We start from the raw sequence: 23,203 nt of genomic DNA on the forward strand, positions 1-23,203 counted from the left end.
GTGGGCAAAAAAAGGGAGCTAAACTTTTTCACGAGGAACTTCTTTTGCAGGTACGCAACTCTCCAAGCTCCAGTGAAACAATTTATTACCAAAGCACAGTGGTGCCAGTGATAGGAAGGGTCCCGCTGAGGGGCCGGCTCAACCCCGTCTGTGGGTTGGGGACCTTCTCCGTTCACACCCCCAGCGGCTGCCGGCGGAAAGGACGGGGCAGCCAGGGGGAGGCCGTTCACAGTACGGGGAGCCCAGCTGCCAGGTTCCCTGACGCTCATCGAGATTGACAAGCAGTATCTTTGAAAGAAGTGGCAGGAATGCACATTCGAGGGATCTTTCTAGAAGCTCATCTACAGCAGGCTTGGAGTCACAATTCTTCTCACTTTTTTTTTTTCTATTTCAGGCTGGGAGTTGAAAGTTCTGGAAGACAATAAAAATCGCTGTGAGTGTCTCGTGAGTTGCATTCAAGGAGCTCCCTTTAAGGCCCTGCGGTGAGAGGAGGGTGGATACGCCACAAAGTCAACACTTACTTCCCTGGAGGGGAACAGGGCTGTGCAGAGGAGAGGGGACGTGATGAGAGAGGAGGTGGGGAGGCCCCCCAAGGGCGGGGCGATCAGGGGGCCTCAGGACCTGAGGGCCAGAAATGAGAAGGAGCCAGCCGCACAAAAATGGAAGGAAGAAGGGGTTCCAGGGGGGGGGGGAAGGCAGAGACAAATGTATTTAAAAAGTAAATAAATTAATTAAAAAAAAAAAAAAAAAAAAGAAGGGGTTCCAGACCAAGGCAATGGCCAGCGCAAAGGTCCTGAGGCAGGAGTGAGCCTGGCCGAGGCTGGCATGCAAAGGGGGACGGTGGCTGGCACAGTGGACTGGGGGAGGGGAAGTCAGGCCCCCGGCCAAGGCGAGCAGTGGCCACACGGCAGGAGTGAGATGACCTTTAAGTTACTCCAAGGTCCCTGGGCTCCTTAAACAGCATCTTATTTCGTTCCTACCCAAGGGACAAACCTGCTCCTGAATTAGAGGTCCCAGAGAGTAAGCAGATCTGGAACTGCAGCGACCCTGAAAGGGGCCATTGTCTGGGCACACAGGAAGGCAGGCACGACAGAGCCACACCGTCCTGAAGGCCGGGGCCCCTCGATAAAGACAGGCGCACCCAGCAGCACGCGCAGGAAAGACGGATGCTCAGAAAGACATGATCCCGCCCGCACTGGGCCCGCTGCCCGCAGGGACTAGGACAAGGGACCGCACAGTCCACCGCCTCGGGGAGGAAGGGGGCGGAGGCTTGGAGAGAACGGACTAGGAGGGACATGGCTGAAGGAGGGAGGGGCGTGGGGAGGACCCGGAGGCCTGTGGGCAGCTCGGGGACAGGGCAGCCGCTTGCCAGGCTGGAGAGACGGACTGGGCACGCCGGGTGGAGACGCCTCCGCTTTCGGAGAGTGTTTGTTGTTCAGGCTGAGAGCTTAGGACCCCGCAGAACAACCCACACCCTCACCCTGGCATTTTGTGAGTGCTCCGGGACCAGGCCTGTGCGAAGGGCGTTGCCCACGGGTGATCTCGCATTGTCCGCCCTGGGATGTGCGTGATGGGGCAGGAGTGAGAAAGCAGTGTAACCAAAGTGCCACCAGGGAGAGAGCTGTGGCTGCCACCAGGCGGGTGCTGTGGACCCGGCTCCCTCAGCCAGGCCTGCTGGCCGTTCCAGTGGTGACCGTCTGCGGTGCACAGGCCTGTGCGCTGCGGGCGCTGAGCAGCAGCCCCAGGCTCCACCCACGGTAGCACCCTCTCCCCCGTGGTGACAACAAAGAATGTCCGCAGTGACAAATGCCCCCATCTGTTCTCGCCTCCGCCTGCGAATGCCTGAGTTAGACCAACGTGGAGCTCTGAATTCCAGCCGGCCCCGAGGAGAGAGATTTCAGCTCCACGGACGGAGGGCGGTCTTGGGGAAGCTCCTCTTCAGAACATCCCCGCAGCCTTGCCAAAGCTGTTAGCAAAGCGAGTTTAGTTTTGACCTCCCTAAAATTCCTGTACACTCTCTCACGTGGTGCACGTGGGGGAATAAAGAGACACAGCCCCGAGTGAGGGCAGCCTACTCATCGCAGATGCGGCGCACACCAAGGCGGTGAGGTGGCGCCGGCTGTGAAACAAACGGCTGGGCCGGGGGAGTGAGCGAAGTTATGAAGAGCACCCTTCATCTGCATGGAATACGGCACTGCCATAAACAGGGATGTCCTGTGCTTGCAGGAGGGGCTGCGAGATGAACCAGGAAGTGCAAGGGGCAAGGGCACAAAGCCAGGGAGGCTTTGTGTGTGTGTGTGTGTGTGTGGGGCAAGGGAGCCAGCAGAGACTATAAGAGGAGGGACAGACAGTATCTCGATGCTATTTTCTAGGCTGTGAATGTCAATCAAGGGAGGGAGAAAGAGAGGGAGAAATATCAGCGCGTGGTTGCCTCTTGCGTGCCCCTCCTGGGGACCTGTCCCTCAACCCAGCCATGTGCCCTGACTGGGAATCGAACCAGAGACCCATTGGTTCGCAGGCCAGCGCTCAATCCACCGAGCCACACCAGCCAGGGCAATCTCCCTCCTTCTAAAAGCCAATCTGCGTTGGGTTTCTGCTGCTTGTGATTGCCTGTGGGGGTTGGGTTTGGAAAGTTCAAGAACCCTGTGGAAAATCCAGCATCTCATTAGGAAGCTGGCCCCGGAATAAACAACAAATGCCGCCTGGAAAGCGGAGCTGGGGCTGGCGGGGCTGGGGGTTGACTCCGACTCTTCCCACCGGAACCCACCTATGGCGCCACGTGGAGGTCCAGGGGGTCGTAGGCCGACACCCGCAGCTTCTTCAGCAGGGCTTCCAATTTGAGCCGCAGCACGGCGTAGGGCGGCTTCTCGTCGTACCTGAGCGCCATCACCGCCTTCAGGTAGTCCTTCAGGTACTCCTGCGGCGCCTCTGTGGTCAAGACACCCCCGCCAGGGCAGAGGCCTGAGAGCGGCCCCAGCCCACAGCCCACGGGGGCGGCGCCCTCAGCGTCTCCCCTGCGGTGCCCGTCAGCTCAGCGCTGCCTCTGGGCGTGGCACTGCCGCAGGCACTGAGACACACGCAACAGGGGCCCGTATCGTGAACACCCGCGAGCCCATCACCCAGCCTCAGCGACTGTCAACTCAGCCAGTGTCGTTTCTCTCAGACCCCACCATCTCCCCTCCTGCACTGTCTGAAAGCAGAGCCCCGCTAATTATGGCATTTGGCCTGTAAATATTTAGTGGGTCCTTAAAATGGGGACCCGCAAACTTTTACTGTAAAGCCCGGTATTTTTGGTTGGTCCGAGACCGAAAAAACTCCACTCAGCTGCTCTCGCACAAAAGCAACCACAGACAACGGGGATGTGAATGGCACGGCTGTGCCTAGACGTGGCGGCGCTGCAGCCTGCACTTTCGGGCAAGTTTTGGTAATCGTTTCATTTTTACCCCTGACCACTTCAACATGTGAAACAACTCTGCCTTTACATTCACAGGCCTCAGGGACACAGCTTCAATGATAAAGATTTTGTCATTGTTTCTTTCCCCCCTAAATAAATGCAATATCATCATCGCTCTCTTAAAAAGTGCCCATGGCCATACCCAGAGCAGTCATAGTCCCCACGTGGGGAATGTCTACCACAGGCTGGACACTCTGAACTAAACTGAAAAGCTCATTTATTGGATAGCTGGGGCTGCAGCGGAAGCTGAGGCAGGTCCCTGGGCCCAGCTCTGCACAGGCCGTTCTGCATTCAATTCTCTGGGCAACTGCGGACGTGGGGTCCGTTACTGGCCGCTCTGCACACAAGCTGAGGCTCAGAGAGGCACATTACCCACTGAACTTCCCCGGGCTGGCACCGGACTAGGGGCCGCTCCATCCTCCCCGAGGAGGGCCAGTCCCGCCCTCACCGCCCGTCCATCACGCAAGCCCTGCCCCGGCCTGCGAGCTGGGGGCTCCTTCCTGGAGGACAGAGAGCACAAGGCTGGACGAGAGAGTGACCTGGGCAGCCCGGCCAGGGACTGAACCCAGACAGAGGTTTCAGGCAATGAAAGAGTGAGCCCTTACAGAGCCCCAGAGGACAGAGTACCGTGTCTGTCTCATTCTGCCTCTGGCTTAGAGAGCGGTGTCCAAGTTCTACAGAAAGAACAGTGAGGAAAAACACACACAGAGAGAAAACAAAAACTGCCTAAATCTCCAGTAACAGGGATTGGCCTTAAAAATGAAGGTTTAGTCAAACCACCAATATGGAGCAGCTGTAAAAACCACTGCGATGGCTGATGTGCGAGTAACGACAGGGACGGCCGAATGGTAATTAACGTGAAAAGTAAGATGCCGACCAAAACGTATGCAGGGTGACTGTTTTTGTTTTACAAAAAGAGTTTTGTAAAAACTAACGGTTTTGTAAAACCAAGCCACGTGTGCACACATTAATCTGCGCTGGCCGCAGACCGCAGGACTCCATCCCTGCCTGCCTGCCCCTCGGCTGCTGCCTCCCGCCTCCGGAGGGCGGGCGGGCCCTGCGGCGGGTGTGAACGTGGCAGAAGAGCCGCCCTGGGACCCCCGTGGCCGGCACGGTCCACTCCTGCCCGCCTGGAACGCTGCCCCAGGGGCAGCGGCGAGGAAGCCCCCCGAGCCTGCTGGGGGCCGGGGGACGCGGGACCAGGGGAGCCGAGATGAGCCATCGCGGCTGGGGCCTCCTAGTCCTGCCCGTGGCAGGCCGGCACCTATCGCCAGACAAGAGGGAGAGGGGCCCTTGAAGCCACCGGCCCCAGTGGAGCCACCGTGGATGCAGCACTGGCGTGAAGACCAGCCCCTCAACCACCCGGCTGAACCTGGCCTGACTGTTACTCCAAAGAGTCAGAGAGAAATGAAATGGCTGTTGTTTCAGGTCAGTATGTTTTGAGGTGGCTTATTACGAAGCAAAAGATAACTGATATGTACTCACTGTATTTCTTTGGAAGTACGATGACTGGGGAAGGGACAAGGAAGGGACAGGAACTTTCACTTTTTATTTAACATGTTTCTGTTTGGTTTAAATTATTATATAAGCAACCATTAGATTGGTATTTCAACCAAAACCCAGTAAAGAAAAAAAGGAGGAAAGAGTTTATAGTATCAGGAAGTTGGAGACAGTCTAAATGTTTATCAATGAAGAATTACTGAAATATTTTGATATACTCATTCATATGGTAGATTATATCATGTATTATATGTTGGGTTGTTGTACCTAGAGGGACCACTGCTCTTCAAATATTTAAAAACTGAAACATAATTAGAAATATATTTTACATTATAACCTGTTACCCACATACTTATATGAGTATAAATATGTATTTCTGAAACTAATGTCTCACATTTCCTTAATTCCTGCAAAGCGCTAATGTTCTTTCTGTTCTTTTAAATTTTTAAAAATCTTATTTTCATCCTGGCTGGGGTGGCTCAGTGGATTGAGCACCAGCCTGAGAAACAAAAGGTCGCCAGTTCAGTTCCCAGTCAGGGCACAGGCCTGGGTGGTGGGCCAGGTCCCCAGTGGAGGGCATGCGTGAGAGGCAACCACACATTCATGTTTCTCTCCTTCTTTCTCCCTCCCTTCCCCTGACTAAAAATAAAAAAATAAAAAAATTCTTATTTTCGACCCATTAAATTAATTTCATGACTGGCTAATGAGTCACAACCGCAGTTTTAAATTACTGACATTAGGTATATTTTACCACAAAATAAAAATACTGACAAAACTCTGCAAACACAGATACAGAAAATCTCCAAGGTAAACTCTTCTTATATGGAAAAAAAAAACAAAACAGGTTGGAAACCAATATGCAGAATATGATTCCATTAAAAAAAATCATTATGTCCTGGCTGGGTGGCTCAGTTGGTTGGGGCGCCATCCCGGACACTGAAGGTTACTAGTTCGAGCCTGGTCGGGGTGCACACCGAGGCTGTCTGTGCGTGTCTGTTGTTATTCTTCAGACACGTCTGAATTTTGGGGGAAGATTTTTGTTTTTCTGCAATGAGCACATACACACATGCAATTTGAAAAACTCAAAGACAACAAAGGTGTGTTAAAGAGAGATGACCTCACATGGATCCAAGCCCCCCCCAACCCTGTCCCGCCACGGCCCGTGCCTGTCCCTCCCCTTCAGGACATACCTGAGGGACTCATCCGGCAACTGTAGTGTCCCACGAGGGCCTCCGGGTCGTCAAGGAACCTGAGAGGACAGAGGGACATGCGAAGGTCTTTTGGGGAAGGGAGAGCCACCATTTAAACAAAACGTCTCATAGCCATAGAGTAGATGCTTATTATCTGTGTAGTTACGCCCTGTGGGTTCACCTTGAACGCTGAATTAGCAACTTCTGAATCTGCTCGTAGGGGAAACATAGCATTAGGTTCCTGTGAGCCTCTGGTCACAACATTTTCTTTTAAATATTTCAATTATTTATTTTTAGAGAGAGAGGAAAGGAGGGAGAAAGAGGGAGAAAAACATTGATTGGTTGCCTCTCACACACCCCCAACTGGGGACCTGGCCCGCAGCCCAGGCCTGTGCCCTGACTGGGAAGTGAACCAGTGACCCTTTGATTTACAGGCCGGCGCTCAATCCACGGAGCCACATCAGCCCGGGCTGCTCACGACATTTTCATCAACTGATCAATAGATAATAACCTGGTTTTATGTGTTTGTGTTGAAGACATCTTACTTAACATAACATAGATTTTATCCACAGGGAGCTCACAGGCAACAGCACAGTGCTTGCGCCTGAAGGGGGCTCGCTCATCTAACACGCGGTTTTTTCCCTGGAGGCACGTCCCGGCCTCCGACACTGAGGGACACGAGACAGCACTTCAGCCCTACGCTTGGGGCTGCTGCATTGTTTCTTTATTTTCTGACTGTGAGAGTACGTTTATTAGGGCTGCGGACAGTGAAACAAGGAAGGGCCTAGGTTAGAAGACGCGACAGGAGAGAGCCCAGGCGGGGCTGCTTCGGCTAGAGGTGTTACAGGAAAGAAGTGAGCCAAGGTGGCGCTGCCCTCGCTCGCTGGGAAGTCAGAGAGAAGGGGCCCTGGGGCCAGGGTCGGGGACTTAGTCCGGGATGAGCGGCCGCTGCCCGGCGCTCCCCTGACTGCCCGTCCCGCGGGGGCCCTGAGACTTTCGGAAGAGCGCTCCTGAGAGGGAAGAAAGGTGTGGGCGTGCTTCCGAGAGGGACAGTGCACCTGGGGCCACTTGATAGAATGAAGTAAAAAAACAACAACACACAAAAAGGTGGAAAATGTGGCATAAAATAGGCCACTGGTTTACAGTGAGAGCTGAACTAAGAAGGCGGAGCACGGCTTGCTTTGGTATTTAAACCAAAACCCAGTAAAGAGAAAAAGGAGTAAAGAGTTTATAATGTCAGGAAGTTGGAGACAGTCTAAATGTTTATCAATGAAGAATTACTAAAATATTTTCATATATTCATTCATATGGTAGATTACATCTGTCTGACAGCGGGGATCGTGGGTGTCGGGCAACCCTAAATTTTGTCCACTCCGCACGTGTCCGAGAATGACCATGAAGGCACTGTTGAGTGTTGATTTTGGGGCTACAGATACACTCGAGTGAACAGGCAAATGCCCAAATATGAAACGTGTGAATGACGAAGAGTGACCATCCATCCACACACAAACATTTGTATACACATGCACGTATAAACACATACACATTCCTCTTGGACCACCCGGGAAACATGGAAATTCATCTGCATCCTTGGCTTATCTTCACTGGCTTGGACCCCTGGGCTGGCTCCCCACCACCCACCCAGACCCTGGGCTCCGTCCTTTCCTCCCCCCACAGCCCGGAAGTCCCAAGCCGCACCCTCCTGCTCCCCAGCCCTCTCTGCCCCATCCCCCACTCTGCGCAAGGCTCTGGGCCCAGCTCAGGCCTCACCCTCTCCCTGGACCCCGGCCTCCCACGCATGGCCCCAGAGAGCCTTTCCGCGCCCAGAGCTGCCTCTGCCCCTCCCAGCTCACAGCCCTCCCCTCTTCTCGTGCTCCAGCCACACCAACCTCTTCCTGGTCCCCTAATCAGTCAAAATCCACCTGCATCCTCTGGCCTCCGCACATATTGCTCTCCCTGCCCGGGACGGCTTTCCCCGGCCTTGTCCCCACTAGGTGGCTGCTCCCGCTTTGGGACACAGCTCAAGGGCTGGTCTCCTGGAAGCTTCCCCTCCCCCTCGCCCCTCCAGGCGAAGGAAGACGATGCCAGTTCGCTCGCACCCTGTGCGAGGTCCACAGGCCTCTGCAGCAACTGGCAACACGCGTGCACAGGGAGGGCGGGTCTGACCCTTCTCCTCGCAGCCCCAGGGTGTGCGCGGTGCATGAACGCGTGACAGAGCAGGTGAGCCCTCCTCCCCGACGGGCTGTCGCTGTCAGTGCCTGTGGGCCTTTCCTGCCCAGCTGGCAGCCTTAAGAGCAGTCACATCGGTGCCTTCCCAGCTGGGACTTTCCCGCCAGAAAGCCCTGGGGCATCGACTGTCCCTTCTGTTCCTCTTAGTCATTCATTCTGGCATGAACTGGGAGGTACAAGAAAATGAACAAATATTTGTTGAGTGAGTCAAAAAAGGCCACATGTACCAACCACTAAGAGGTCCTAGAAGAGCACAAGTTAGGGTCCCAGAAAACTTGCATGCTCCAACATCGCCCCCTCGTGGTTCCTTTTGATAGGATGCCCCGAGTCTGGGCGTGGAGTCCCCAACGATGGCTGTGTTGCAGCTCAGGTCTCCCTGCCGAGCCTGTTCACTGCCCCCCCTCCCTCCGCACTTGTGGTTGGGCTCTGGGGCTCTGGAATGAACTGCTCCTTGTACTGAAATCATTGATATTAAAACGATTAGTAGGACCCATTTGATGTGCTCTGTACCAACTTGGCGATCGCAGAGCCTCTGAGTGAGGCTCCTGAGGTCATCAGTTAGCTCTTGCGAAGGGGAAGGTGGGAGGGAGAGGCGTGAAAAGGGTGACGTGACTTCTTAGGAGTTAGGGAAGAAGAGGGAGAGAGGATTCAAGCCATCGGAGCCTCCGCAGGAGGTTCCACCGATGACAAGAGGTGCCCTCAGCTGACTCCAGCATTTCCCAGCCCAGGGGCTGGCACACTGAGGCCCTGGGAAGAGAGGTCGACATGAGCGAATGAATGAATGAAGAGTTCCCATAGGTGCTATCCTGCCTGCCTGGAAATCTCGCTTCCCCCTCGCCTGCCGGGAAGTAACTGCTCTCTTCAGACTGGGCCAGGCGTTCTCTGGGTCAAAGCTCCAGTGGGCCGAGGCCAGGTCTCATGCCTCCCCTCTGCTCCCACAACACCCCGGGGACTTCCACAGTCACACGCAGTGTCTGCTTCCTGCCCGAGCGTCTCTCCCCAGCCTGGGAACCCCCAGGGCTGGGGCCTGCCTGCCTGACCCACATGTCCACACAGAAGCCCAGGCCCGAGAATGAAGGCTCACTACGTTTATTTCACAGCGGTTCCACGGGCGCTCACAACACGCCCAGCACTGTGCTGGGAACGGCACGATGTGGCCCCTGTCCTCAGAAATGCGACTCAAGGTGGCACCGTGGAGGACCTGCTACCTGCCGCCCAGGGTCGCCTCCCCTCTTTAATGGCAGGATCCTAGGGGTCAGCAGCCACAGGCTGGGGATGCTTCCCAAGCCCACTGCAGCCCAGGGTGGCTACGTGACCAAGAGACATGTGTCATTTCTGGTCCCGCCCTTTCAAAGCCACGGGAGACAGGGGCAGCAGGGCCGGTACCCAGAGGCGGACGTGTGCACGTTGAAAGGGTTGTGGCACCCACCACCCTCAGCCTCCTGCCTTGGGACTGTCTGTGAGAGGGAAGCACACATCTGCCTTGTGGGAGCCACAGTGTCGTGGGGTCTCCTCGCAAGAGCGGCTCAGCCTGGTCCCTAACTAACCCAACGGAAACGCGTACAGGAGCAGGTCCCGCACGTCGGTCACACTCGACGCGTCAGCGAACGGGCAGGGCGCGCCGCCTGTGTCACCCGTTCTGTGACTCGCTGTTTTCACCCAGCTCCATTTCAAACACGGAAAACTGGAGAGTAAGTGCAACAGTAAGTTCTGAGAAAACAAGGCAACGCCGCACGTTCTGGCAGGTTCTGAGGCAGAGGTAGCCTGCGGAAGCCTGGGAGCTGAAGGCCTCGCTCTGTCTCTGTCTTTCCTTCGTTCCACAGGGACATTAGGGGCACGTCAGCACCAAAGTGAGACCTCCTCCTTGCCTCACTGCCTCCTGGAGGTGACTGTCACTCTCACCATGAGACCCGCCCTGGCCATTAAGTCTAAAAGAGCGGCACATGCTCACGCCCAGCGGGTCCCCAGAGGACCCCCAGGGCTCTGGCCTCACCGCCCCAGCGGTCTGAGCTCTGACGTGCTCTGTGCTCCCCTCTCGGTCCCCCGCAGCGGGCGTGTGAGTTCCCCGAGGGCGGGCGGGGAGGCGAGCCTTACTTAACCCTGCGCCCTGGGGCCCAGAGCAGAGCCTGGAGCGTGGTGGGCGCCCAGTGGCTGGGTGCCCAGTGGAGGAGGGCCCGTCCTGTCTCCCCGCTGGGAGGCACGCGCTGTGAAGTGAAAGGGCCTTCTCTGGAGTCAGATGACCTTGGTGTCTGTCTCAGCACCTCCGTTTAGTAGCTGGGAGACCTGGGCCGATGGCCTAAGCTCTCTGGGCCTCGGGTGGCCAGAATTGCTCTGAGGATGACGCAGGGAAGCACTGGGCACAAGACCCGGTGCAGGCGGCGGCAAAACAAACGTTAGCCCTGACCAGGGCCTCAGGAGCAGGCCCCTGTGCCGGGCAAACGCCCTCCTCCGCGCGTGCGCCAGCGGGAGGGTGAGGGGAGGGCTGCCCGGGCGCCGATGGTTAAACTGGAACCTGAAGGGGGAGGACATTCAGGGCACTGAACCATTCATGGCAAACACACCCAACGGCACCATGACGTACGTTTCAAGGACAGAGATACATTTCAAGAAGCCAAGTTAGGAGTAGGCAGAGGCAGCGAACTGGCGATGCAGCTGACAGTTCAAAAATACAGCACTGAGTGAAAGAAAGCAAGAAACAATGGAATTTAGAGCAGAGTACTATTTATGCAAAGTAAATACACTCAGCATACAGTGGTTAAGGACACAGACATATCTATACAAACTTATTGAAAAACAGTAGTCAGAAGCAGTAAACTCGACGCACATGGAACGATGAGGTTAAAGCTGAGGAACACAGTGCTGTGTGAAAAAAGCCAGGAACAGATTAGATTTAGAGAACAGCATTTATGCAGGTCAAACCCACGCAGTACCACCACCGTCATGCACGTTGTACATTTAAGCAAACGCACGAGTAGAACATGGATTAGCACCTTGGAGTGGGTGTCCACGGGCGAGAGGAGGAGGATGGGGGACATTGAAGGGGAAAAATAAAACAAGTGAGGCTTAGGAGGAACACAGCCGGCTAAGAACTGAGAAACACTGCGGACCCTATGCTGTTTACTGGAGAGATTTCCCTCTTGCCCCTCTGCACATTCTCCCTGGAAAAGCTCGCCCCTCCCAGGGCTCCTGCTGGCGGCTCCTGGGGCACCGCTGAGGCCCGAATCTGAGGCCCGAATCTCCGCTTAGACTTCACTTCTGCACTTCAGACACTGACAGCCAACGATCTCCTGGATGACCCTTGCTAGATGACTCCTGGGCAGCTCTCAGCCTCAAGTCTAAACCAAATCTCGAATCCCGTCCTCTGGGCCCGCAGCGCTTCCCTGTGTCCGTCCCGCTGCCCACCGACTGTCCTTGGCACTGAGGACCAAGGTCCCGCGTACTCCCCTGTGCGCCGGGCTGCTCCCTGCCCGCGGCGCTGAACCTCACGGGCCACACTTCCCTCTGCAAACAGATGCCTTTGTCCTTGGTGCTGAACCGCACGTCTCCGCACTCCCCTTCGCAGCCAAGGAGGAGCCCCCGCCACGCCGCGGGGGCAGGAGGGCGCTGTCCTTGGTGCTGAACGTCTAAACAGAACTAGCGGGATCTGGTGGCTTTACACGCAGAGGTGAGGGAGTGGGGTGTGAACACCAGCGCTGGTGCTGCCCTGTGCTGAGGCAGGGCCCAGGCCTTTCCCACAGGCAAGGCTCTCCACTGATGCTGTGTACCTACTGCCCTTCCACAGCCCCCCGCAGCGGGTGCTAACAGGGTCCCACCTCACTGAGGCTTGCGGAGGTTAGGCGGCCCACCCAACCCCCTGCGGCAGCGGGGCCAGAGACTGACCCCAGGCTGTGGGGCTCGAGAGCCCACGCTCTCGTCTGCTGGAATAGGCGGTAGAGCAAGCGCCTGAGGATGGCAGAGGCCCTGGCTCTGCTAGACTCCGCCTCCCTCTCCTTTCTGTCCCCTGCTGGGCCCTGAGCTTGTGCCCCTCCTGCATGGGTGCTGGGCCAGCGCTGGGCTCTGCTGACCCCCAGACTCACTTCTGTTTCAGCTTCATGATAGCCTCCACGTCGAGAAGGTATTTTGTCCACGGCAGGGTCCCGTAGATCCACTTCAGCAGACAGTAGCCCAAGGTCTGGAGGTCACTGCGGCGGAAGGGGCCTGGGGAGGGAGGGAAAGAGGTGGCAGTTCAGTCTGGAGCCTCCACTCCCTGCCACGCCCTCCCCCTTCCTCTCTTTCTCACTGACTCAGCCAAGCACGCACGCACCCACGCACGCACACACACACCCAAGCACCCAAGCACCCAGATGCGCGGGCTCCCGCTGCACATTCACTCTTTACTCGCCCACTCTCACCCTTGTGTCCCTCTGACTCCCACTCACGCTCTCAGCTGTCCCTTCATCCCCGCTGTCACTAGCTCACTCCTCACTGCTTGTCTGTCATGCATTCGAGGAGCCCTCAGAGCCCTGTGCACCAGGCCCCATCCAATTTCCCAAATTGTGGACAAGAGTTCGGTCGGGTCCCGGTCCTTCAGTCTAGTGGCGGGAGGGTGGTACCGTGGGATTACTTGAGCTAGAGGACACAGAACAGGGCAAGAGGGAGAGAGGGCCGGGCGCTGAATACAGCCTCCGCTGGGGAGCAGACGACCGCTGGGCCTTATTTTTGTTATGTTGCCTAAACATCATGATTTGGACAATTCATGTAAACATTCAGCAAGCACTGAGTTGGCTGTGCCAGACCTTCTGCCGCCTGATGCCAGGGGCGCAGGCGCCACCCCTTCCCTGGGTGGGCTCAGAGCTCAGTCTGGTGGGAGGACACAGGCTCCGGGATGGCCGTGATATCAAGGGATTTGGGAAAGAGGGGCTGAGACCTCCTCAGGGGACCGGCCCTGGGCTCCCTGCTCACTGTACACTCTCCTTGGATAATCTCATCCTGTCCCAGGGCTTCAGCTGACAGCTCCTGAGATCCTGCCGACATCTGAGCCTCCGTCCAGAGTTTTCTCCTGTGCTGCAGACACAGAGAGCCACTTGCTTCCTCAGAAGCCTCTCCTGGGTGACTCGTGGGCGAATGCCATGTTCCAGGTCTCCACCGGATCCTGAATCTGAACCTCTGGACGCGCAGGGCTTCCTCGTGCCCTCTGTCATTGGTGCTGAACCACTACTCATAACTCCTCAACGCTTGGGGACACTATTCTTAATTCTAACTCTCTATCACGGCTCCTTTAGGTGACCTCAGCGTCTGGACATCTGCTGTCCATGGCTGGGAAAACCTAGAGCTGCCCTTGTAGGAGAAGCGTGTCTCCACGGTCCCGACGCCTTTCTCTGGCCTCTTACCGCATCCCTTGTGCACGTCCATGCTCATGAACTCCAGGTCCCCCTCATGGGGGCTCCTGCTGCCTTCCACGTAGGCCACATGTCTGCCCCCCGGGGAATAGCGGAAGGCGAAGCCATAACCTGCCAGGGTCACCTGTGTGGGCATGGGGAAAAGCCATACAGTTTGGAGGTTAGGAGCTTGGACTCTGGAATCAGACCGTGCAATCGTGGGTATAACGGGAAACAAATGCCCAACGGAACAAAAGAGTGTAAAGTGAAAAGAACCTAAACCAATCATCCCTATCGCAACCCAGCCCCCTAAACCGATCACCCAGAAGTAACCACTGATACTAGTTTCTTATTGTTTCAAATAGTTTTTTTTAAATAACTGGTAAACACATGTGGACGGAGCAAGGGCTCTAGTTTTCTGCGACAGGATCACACTACACCTCCTGTCGGGCACCCCGCTTTTTGCATTTCAAGAGTGGCTCGGGCATCAGCTCCGGAGCCAGACGGGTCAGATACAAATGCCAGCGTGGCCCTTAGGGGCTGCACAACCTTGGGCGAGTTATGGAACTTTTTTGTGCTTTGATTCCTCCATTTGTAAAGTGAAGACAATGATAGTTCCCACCTTGCAGGGTTGTTATGAGGCTTAACTGAGTTGAAAACAAAAAGCAAAGTGCTTATCAGTCAGACACACAGCCCCATCTGCGTTTTGATAGCTCATTGTATTCTGCCATTTGGACAATGGACAACTATTGGTTTTGTCCATGAGAGATCTACAGCCTTTTATTCTGGTCACAGTTTGTGATATTTAGTTTTACGTGTAACCTCACTGGGTGCTCAGACATTTGACCAAACATTATTCTGGGTGTATCTGTGAGAGTGTCTCTCAATAAGATTAATATTAAATATTTTTCCTTTTATTGATTCTAGAGAGGGGGAAGGGAGGGAGAAAGAGAGGAAGATAAACATTAATTGGTTGCCTCTTGCATGAGCATCAGCTGGGGCCCGAACCCACCACCCAGTCATATGCCCTGACCAGGAATTGAACCTGCGACCTTTCAGTTTGCAGGACTATACACAACCGAACCACACCAGCCAGGGCTGGATATATTAACATTTAAATCATAGTCTAAGTAAAGCAGATTGCTCTATCTAATGCAGGCGGGCCTCATCCAACAGTTGAAGGCTTGAAGAGAACAAAAAGATTGAGTGGGAACATCTGCCTTTTCCAGCCTTGGACTTGAACTGAAACATTGACTTTTCTTGGGCTTTGAGCTTGCCAGCTTTTCAGACGAGAACTCACACAGTCAATTCTCCTAGTTTTCAGGCCTTTGGACTGGCTGGAGCTGCACCAGCAGCCCTTCCTGCTCCTCAGCTTGCCAACTGCAGATCTTGAGGTTCTCAGTCTCCATAATTGTGCGAGCCAATTCCTTCCAAAAGGTCACTTTGTGTACAATTCTGTACACCAGTGAATTCCAACCCTCTTCATCTCATGGCACACATAAACTAACTACTCAAATTCTGCAGCACACCAAAAAAATACATATTTTGTTGTTCTGACAAAACGAATAGGTACAATTTTGATTCACTCACCGTGGACAGCTACTAGTGTGTTGTCCTTTTTAAAAAATGTTGACAATCTAAGGGAAAAGAGGTCAGCACCCCTGACTGACTCGTCGGCTATTGCATGTTTTAAAAATTCTCGTGGCACACTGGTTGAAAATTGCTGCTGTACATTAATTGCTCGAGCCAATTCCTTATAATCAATTTCTTCCTGTATATCCTGTTGGTTCTGTTTCTCTGGAGAGCTCTGACTAATACTGTCTGAGGATTTTTCCCTGGGATCACCTCTCTCCAGCTCTTATACCACGTGATTGAGGTGAGGCTCACCTGATCTATTTCCACTGGGTTGCTAAGCTGAGGGGATCGAAGCCTAATTTGCTGCTGGTGGCCTTGTCAGCCTGAGGGAAGAGTCTGCCTGGCAAGGACGGATGCACAAACGAGAAGAGCCCTGAGAGGGAAGAGACCGTTTCCCAATGATGGGCCTTGAGTTCCTAGCTTCAGTCATGCCTGAAACCAGGAAGTCCTCGATTTTTCCACTCCCTGGACCAATATATCAGACCCATCCCTTTTTTTTTTTTTTCGCTTAAATCATGTAATTTGAGAAAGTAATTAGAATTTACTTTAAAACACTATTTAATTAGTACCCTACTGGGAGTATATATTTAAGGTTTTCCCATTTTACTGTTACAGTCAGTGTTGTCAGGAACACTGCATGTTTATACATATATCTCTGAACAGTCCTATGAATATATGGACAGGATATATTCCTAAAAGAGGAACTCGTGGGTCAAAAAAACATGCATTTAAAATTTTGACTGCTATATCCAAATTACCTTCCAAAGAGGTTGCCAAATTCATATTTCTAACAGAATATAAATCATTTTTCTTTCCTTTTTAAAGTATATTTTATGAATTATGCTACTATGTTGTCCCAATTTTCCCCCCTTTGCCCCTCCTCCACCCGGTACCCCCCTTCCCTCCAGCAATCCTCCTTAGTTCATGTCAGTGGGTTGTGCGTGTAAGTTCTTCGGTTTCTCCATTTCCTTTACTATTATCAACATCCCGATGACTATTTTGTACCTACCATTTATGCTTCTTAATCCCTGTACCTTTTCCCCCATTCTCCCTCTTTCCCCTCCCTGCCATTAACCCTCCAAATGATCTCCATATTTATGGTTCTGTTCTAGTTGTTTAGTTTATTTTTAGGTTTTTAGATTCAGTTGTTGATAGTTGTGACTTTGTTATCATTTTGATGTTCATAGTTTTAATCTTCTTCTTTATCTTAAATAAGTCCCTTTAACATTTCATATAATAAGGGCTTGGTAATGATGAACTCCTTTAACTTGACATTATCTGGGAAGCACTTTATCTGCCCTTCAATTCTAAATGATAGCTTTCCTGGATAGAATAATCTTGATTGTAGGTCCTTGCTTTTCATCACTTTGAATATTTCTTGCCAGTCTCTTCTTGCCTGCAGTTTCTTTTGAGAAATCATCTGATAGTCTTATAGGAACTCCTCTATATGTAACTCTCTGCTTTTCTCTTGCTGTTTTTAAGATTCTCTCTTTATCTTTAACCTTTGGCATTTTAATTATAATGTGTCTTGGTGTGGTCCTCTTTGGGTCCAACTTGCTTGAGGCTCTCTGTGCTCCCTGGACTTGTATGTCTACTTCCTTCACCAAATTAGGGAAATTTTCTTTCATTATCTTTTTCAAATAAGTTTTCAATTTCTTGATGTCCCATATTCTTCTTAATCTCACCTCACTTTTTTGAGTTCTTGTTTCTTCATTTTGTTTTGGTTGACTATTTCTTCTTATATTCCAAATCATTGATCTGAACCCTGGCTTTTTCCCTTCACTGTTGGTTCCCTGTGGATTTTTCTCTTTCACTTAGTGTAGCCTTCATTTCTTCCCTATGCTTTTGCCATACTCAGTGAGTTCTTCGAGCATTCTGATCACCAGTGTTTTGAACTCTGCATCTGACAGGTTGGTTATCTCCATTTTGTTTAGTTCTTTTTCTGGGGTTTTGTTCTGTTCTTTTATTTGAGCCATTACTTCTTTGTCTCCTCAATTTGGCAGCCTCCCTGTGTTTGTTTCTGCATATTAGGTAGACCTGCTCTGACTCCCTGATTTGGCTCGCCTGTCACATCGTATGGAGTGGAGCCTTAGGTAATTGCCAGGACAGGGCAACCCACTTCACTGTTTTTGTGGCTCTGTATGTAGGGAATGGGTCAGAGAGGGAACAATGCCGCTGCCTGGCTGCTGGAGGCTTGCTTGGCACTTACCCCATTTCCAGTCACTTTACCCTCTTCCCGTATGCAACTGGGGCCTCTCTAGCTGTTGCCCTGGTGATGGTTCCCAAAGTGGGTGGGTTTGCGTATGTTCTAGGACAGTGCAGGCCCTTTAAACAGACTCTCTGGAGAGACTAGCAGTATCTTCCACTACCCTAACCCCCACTGGTTTTTACAGCCGAAATTATGAGGTTTTATTTTTCCCAGCGTAGGAAGCCTGGGCTGCGTGGTCTGGCCTGGGGCTAGGATCACTCACTCCCCAGGTAACCCTCCCAATTTTTATCATTCACACATGAATGTGGGGCTCCCTGTTCCGACGGCTGCCACACCACATCCCCTCCACTCTGGCTCCCTGTCTCTGCCCCTCCTATCCATCTGGATGAATATGGCTTCTTTAAATCCTTGGTTGTTGGACTTCCATACAGCTCTATTTTCTGGCAGTTCTGGGTGTTTTTTGTTTTGAGGTTAGCTGTGATCCTTCTATGGTTATGCAAGGAGGCAAGGCATGTCTACCTATGCGTTCATCTTGACTGGAAGTTGAGAGCTGAAATTTTATTCCTCTATATCCTTTTATCACCATAGATATCATCATTCTTTTAAATTTTGTCTACCCAAAGGGTAAAAAACCAGTATATTCTAATTTTCATTTCTATGATTATTAAGGAGGTTGAGCATCTTTTCATATATTTAAGTAGCCTGTTGATTTCTTTTTCTATGAACTGCTTTTCCTAACCTTTGCCCATTTTTTCTAAGTTGCTCATCGCTAGTTTTGCCCCAGCCAGGTAGCTCAGTTCATTAGAGTGTCCTCCTGAAACACCAAGGTTGTGGGTTCAGTTCCCAGTCAGGGCACATACAAGAATCAACCAATGAATGCACAGATAAGTGGAACAACAAATTGATGTTTCTCTCTCTCTCACTCTCCCCATCTCTCTCTCCCCCGACCATTCCTGTCTCTCTAAAATGAATTTAAAACACTGAAATAAAATAAACGAAGTTTTGAGACAGATGAGATCCTGAGCCCGGGGAGTCCCCAAGGTGGGGAAGACCTGACTATTACCTGGCTCAGGTCATCTGGGTTCACAAAGATATTGTCAGCTGTCACATTTCCGTGAACATACTCATTCTCGTGGAGGAACTCCAGGGCATCCAGCTGGGGAGGAAGAGAGGATCTCCATGAGCAGCACGACTCACACAAACCGGCTCTGATGCAAAGCCCAATGACTGAGTCCCCACTGTTGGGCCTGCGGTCGTACGGCGTGCTTGTGACCGGGGCAGTGGTGGGGAGTTAGGCCTGACTCATTTCAGGGGGAGCATTAGGAAGTCCACTGGAGAGCACACCAAAGCAGGTCTTCTAATAAGTCGTTAAAAAATTCAGCAGTAAAGCTAACATTTGGTTTTCTATATGTCTCTTAGATCTATTTCTTAGCTGACTGCAAACTTAGGCAGGGGAGAAATTGGTTACGTGTTGGCTCCTGCCAAAACAAACAAACAAAAAACCCAACATCCTCGTATATCAAAGAGTTCTCATTTCTCCTAGAGAACAGACATACATTTAGTTAAGCAATTTATATTTTTCTCTCTCACTCTGACTTCTCCACTGAGCTCCGGACTCATATACTGAACTGTCTTGGTGTTAGTTACATCATGATGACATCCCCAAGGCCTCCTGGACCCCAAGGCTTAATTGTCCACCAAGTTCTGCTTGTCCTACAAGCTCTCCATCCCCACAGCCTGACGCCTCTCCTCAGGCCTCGCGCTCTCTCACCCCGACCTCACCCGGCCTCCGTCTCCACCTTTCTCGCCCGCCCGTCCAGCAAGGCCCACAGGGGCCTTCTGCCGGCAGGGCTGACAGTGCCCCTCCCCTGCTCCCAATCCTCCCACGGCTTCCCAGTTCCTCAGGACAGAGTTCCAGCTCCTCAGCTTGGTATTCAAGGCTCTGTGTGATCTGGCCCCTGCTGACCCCTCCACACAATCTCTTGCCCTTTGTCCCTCCGCATAAGAGTAGAGGCACTCTGAGCATAAAAACCTTTGGGATTCACCTGATGTGTCACTCCCTTGCCACTTTCATCTCTCCCCCAGTTTAAATTGGGTCCTCTTATTCGCCGCCATAGCAGGGGGACACTTCTATCCAGGAACTTTTCATAACTTGTGCAGTTGTTTAACTTCATCCTTTCTGACTAGACACAAAAACCATGTCTCTGCTAGTCCCTTCCATACTGCCAGCCCCTGGGACAGCGCCTGACACCCAGCAGGGACCTGGTAAATATTTAATGAAGGGATGGATGAGGGAATGAATGAATGAACCAATGCCTTATGCTCCCTCTGCCATATACGCCTTTGCCCAAGCTGTATCCTTGGCCTGGAATATTCCCCTCACTCATCTCCACTCCCGCTCTACCCAGCACCTACTCCTGCCTCAGAAAGGATCTGCATCAGGAAGCCCAATTGGACCCCTCAATTTGAAGCTAGGGCCCCTTCTTCAACTCCCACGGCCCTGGAACGCCCCGCATGGTAATGCTTATCCCCCAGTTCCAATGGCCTGGTGTTCACCTATGTCCGTCAGTGTGCTGGGCCTCAGTGCCTGGCAGAGGGAAGTGAATGTGTCCATGGACAGACTGATAAACCAGAACCCGGCAGGCTCCCCCTGGCCGGGAGCCAGCGATGCCTAGATACCTACCAGCCGGTAGGCCATCTGGAACACAGACAGCATGGGTATTATATGCTTCCGGTTGTCATTCAGGGCCGACTGAAGGCTCCTCCCCAGCCTGGGGAACACCAAGAACCTGGAAGACACGTGTATCCCAGGAGGTGGGAGAGATGACCAGGGGAGGAGGCAGAACAAAGGCCACCACGGAGGGGCTGTGGCTGGGTAGCTATGAGGGCCTGGTCCCCATCAAGATTAAGGGTTCTGACGGATCGGGGACCAGCTTGGCTCAAAGCGGGAGAAAGGAAGGAAGCAGCTCTCGGGCCAATGGCTCCAGGGTCCCAGCCATGGCCAAGCACATGACAGGAAGAGAAAGAAAGGGGCCAGGGAGGTGACCCACCTGTACGTCTCCTGGTGAATGCCAAAACCGACACAGGTGGGGATGGCCAGCAGGGGCGTCAAGTACAGCTTCTTCCACTTGTTCACTACGGGAGGCAGGGACCTGAGAGGTTAGAGCCCACCGGGTCCCAGGCCCATGGGGACAACAGTCCATTCTCAGACCAGACACAGCGTGCGCCCAAGCCCAGGCCAGACCCTGAGTCTCCTGGTTGGAGACCGCCACCTCTGTGGGTGGGCTGACAAATCGGGGTGCTGACAGGGTAGGCCTGGCTGACGCTTGAATGTCTGTCATCTATGTCTATAGGTGACAAGGAGTGAACGTGGGAGAAAGAATATACAAATCTGGAGTGAGTGGACAGGGTAAGAACAAAAGAACTTCTGAATCCACATATATAGCTGATAAGATCAGGAAATGTCTAAACTGGTCATGGTGTCACTAGATGTCAGCCCATCTTCCAGGACCTCAGTTGGATGGTACAGCTCCAAATGTGTGCTGATAAAAGCTGAACAATTAGCTGTCCAGGGCAAAAGAGCCCTGGTTTGTAGCATTTGCCGATTTCTGTAGTGTAAATACTCCCACCATAGTCAATTTCAAGCTACTGATATGGCATCTCAGAAAGTACAGATGGGAAGAGATGCACAGTAGCACACAGTTATATAGTGTTTTCACCATCCAGATACAATGGACATAACCAATCTCATGTGTATCGATAACAGAAATGTAGACAAAAAATTGGGAAGTGATGAGTTTTGAGTATTTATTACCCTTGTTTTTAATCTAATTTATTTGATGGTTAGTTGATGTAATTAATTTAAATAATGGCTATGTTTAACAACTGGCTTGAACTAATTTTGAAAACTTAATCCTCAGCTCTCAAGAGGTGTTATGAGCTGGCCTCAGCCCACGTTGTCTGTCCTGTGAGGCCTGAGGACTGAGGGGTGACAGGAGCAAATCTGGGTCTTCTATTTAACCCCCACACTTGCCACACCTTCAGGGAGAAGCCAGCTGTCTGGACCAAGCTGGCCCCCCCGAGTCTCACCCCCTTGCCCTCCTCCCTGAGGAATACCTTGCAAAGGCTTGGCCGCCCGCTGGAAGAAGTTCTGCTCATTGAACAAGCGCCCGTCCTTGGCATCCTAGCATGGGGTGGGAGGAGAAGGCTGTCCCATTGGAGTCTCTTAGACAAGGGGCCCCAAGGTAATGCCAGCAACAACCCGGGTTCCCCACCAAGCCCCGCACATCAGAACTGAATTCCCCAGGGTGCTCCACGTGAACACATCGGTGTCTTCAAGTTATCTCCCATTGCGCAGGCTCCTTTTCTTTCTTTTATGACCAGATCTAAAAGACCCTACACATGTGGTCTTCAGCTAAAAATTTTAGATTTCTGAGCCTCAGTTGAAGTGAGGAATGACCACATGACAAGTTCTGGCCAATGGGGATGTGAGCAGAAGAGATGTGGGCAACTTCCCAGGTTATGCCCTTAATGGGCTGGGGCTAGCTCTCCCCTTCCTCTTTTCCTGTTCCTGTTGGCTGGAATGCACGCGTGATAGTGGGAGCTGGAGCAGCCACTTCAACCCATGGGGGAAGGTTTTGGGTTGAGGATATTGGAACAAGAGAAAGAAACTGGACTCCTTGGTTATGGACCCACCTTATCAGCCCTGGACCACTGTCCCCGACTTTTAAGTTAAAGGGCAATAAAATATTATCTTTGCTAGGATGATTGTTAATATCGGGTCATGTTCTTTCTAGCAGTAAAGCCAAATATTTTAATGAAATATAACTAGTACAGCTGGGCTCTTAAAAGCATAGGGTCAAAGAGAGGTAGGTTCAAATCCCAGGTCTGTCATTCATGTATTCATTCTTTCTATAAAGCACCTACTATGTGCTGAGCATTGCTCTTGGCATTGGAACTAAAGCTGTTAACAAAGAAACTTGCATGCCGAGTTTTCCTGGGCAAGGCACCGAGGCCCCATTTCCTCATCTGTTAAAAGGGGAAATGCGGTAACCAGCCCACTGGCTTGCCTGTGAGGCTCTCGGCCCGAGTGGGGCACGGAACAGGCTCTCCACCAGCAGGAGAGCTGGGTTTTCCAGGGGTGAGTGAGAAAATCTGAGTAAGTAAAAGTCACCCATAGTCCCAGCACTCAGGGATGACAGCGAGGCTACAAACCACGACCATGCCCTTTATCAGGCACTTCCTCTGTGCTGAAGGGCACGGCTCCCTGCCTGGTTGCTCTCACTTTCTCGGTTTCTTTTCTCGTTTTGGCCCCCCTCGGGTGCATGTTTCTTGTAGTCTAACGTCGGGCGTGATCTCACTGACTCCTCAGCCCAGGGACCCCATCGGACTGGTCCTCTGTTGAACCCGAACACCCAGCACAGTTACATGTTACAGCAGGTGTTCGACAAACCCACCCTACGAGGCAGGCAGCAGGCAAATGGGCCCTTCCCCGCCTCCCCCCAACAAGGGTATCACCGGCTCCCGTCACAGATGCGGAAAAGTCAGCTCGGAGAGGGGAGGTGCTTGCCCGCCGACACGGCCGGCCGGGAAGTATCCGAGGCAGGCTCAGGCGGGCCTGGCTGCAGCT

The 23,203-nt window shown here is 52.5% G+C and overlaps 1 protein-coding gene across 4 annotated transcripts in view; it reads right to left on the reverse strand.

Moving 5' to 3' along the window:
- VRK3 (VRK serine/threonine kinase 3) overlaps positions 1-23,203 on the reverse strand; it is a 35,301-nt gene continuing 12,098 nt past the window's right edge. For 3 of the 4 annotated variants that reach the window (XM_054588767.1, XM_054588764.1, XM_054588766.1), the window contains 9 exons: positions 21,691-21,757; positions 20,625-20,709; positions 20,258-20,363; positions 18,638-18,730; positions 13,743-13,875; positions 12,450-12,570; positions 6,145-6,203; positions 2,768-2,928; positions 1-411 (listed from right to left, as the gene is read on the reverse strand). In XM_054588767.1, coding sequence (XP_054444742.1) covers positions 2,768-2,928; positions 6,145-6,203; positions 12,450-12,570; positions 13,743-13,875; positions 18,638-18,730; positions 20,258-20,363; positions 20,625-20,709; positions 21,691-21,757 — 825 coding nt within the window. In that variant the 3' untranslated portion in view covers positions 1-411. The remainder of the gene's footprint in view (positions 412-2,767; positions 2,929-6,144; positions 6,204-12,449; positions 12,571-13,742; positions 13,876-18,637; positions 18,731-20,257; positions 20,364-20,624; positions 20,710-21,690; positions 21,758-23,203) is intronic. The other variant, XM_054588768.1, reaches the window with a different exon arrangement.

Source organism: Pteronotus mesoamericanus, unplaced genomic scaffold, assembly GCF_021234165.1.
Source record: "Pteronotus mesoamericanus isolate MK-2021 breed Mesoamerican mustached bat unplaced genomic scaffold, CSHL_Meso_final scaffold_137, whole genome shotgun sequence".
NCBI classification, from domain to species: Eukaryota; Metazoa; Chordata; class Mammalia; order Chiroptera; family Mormoopidae; genus Pteronotus; species Pteronotus mesoamericanus.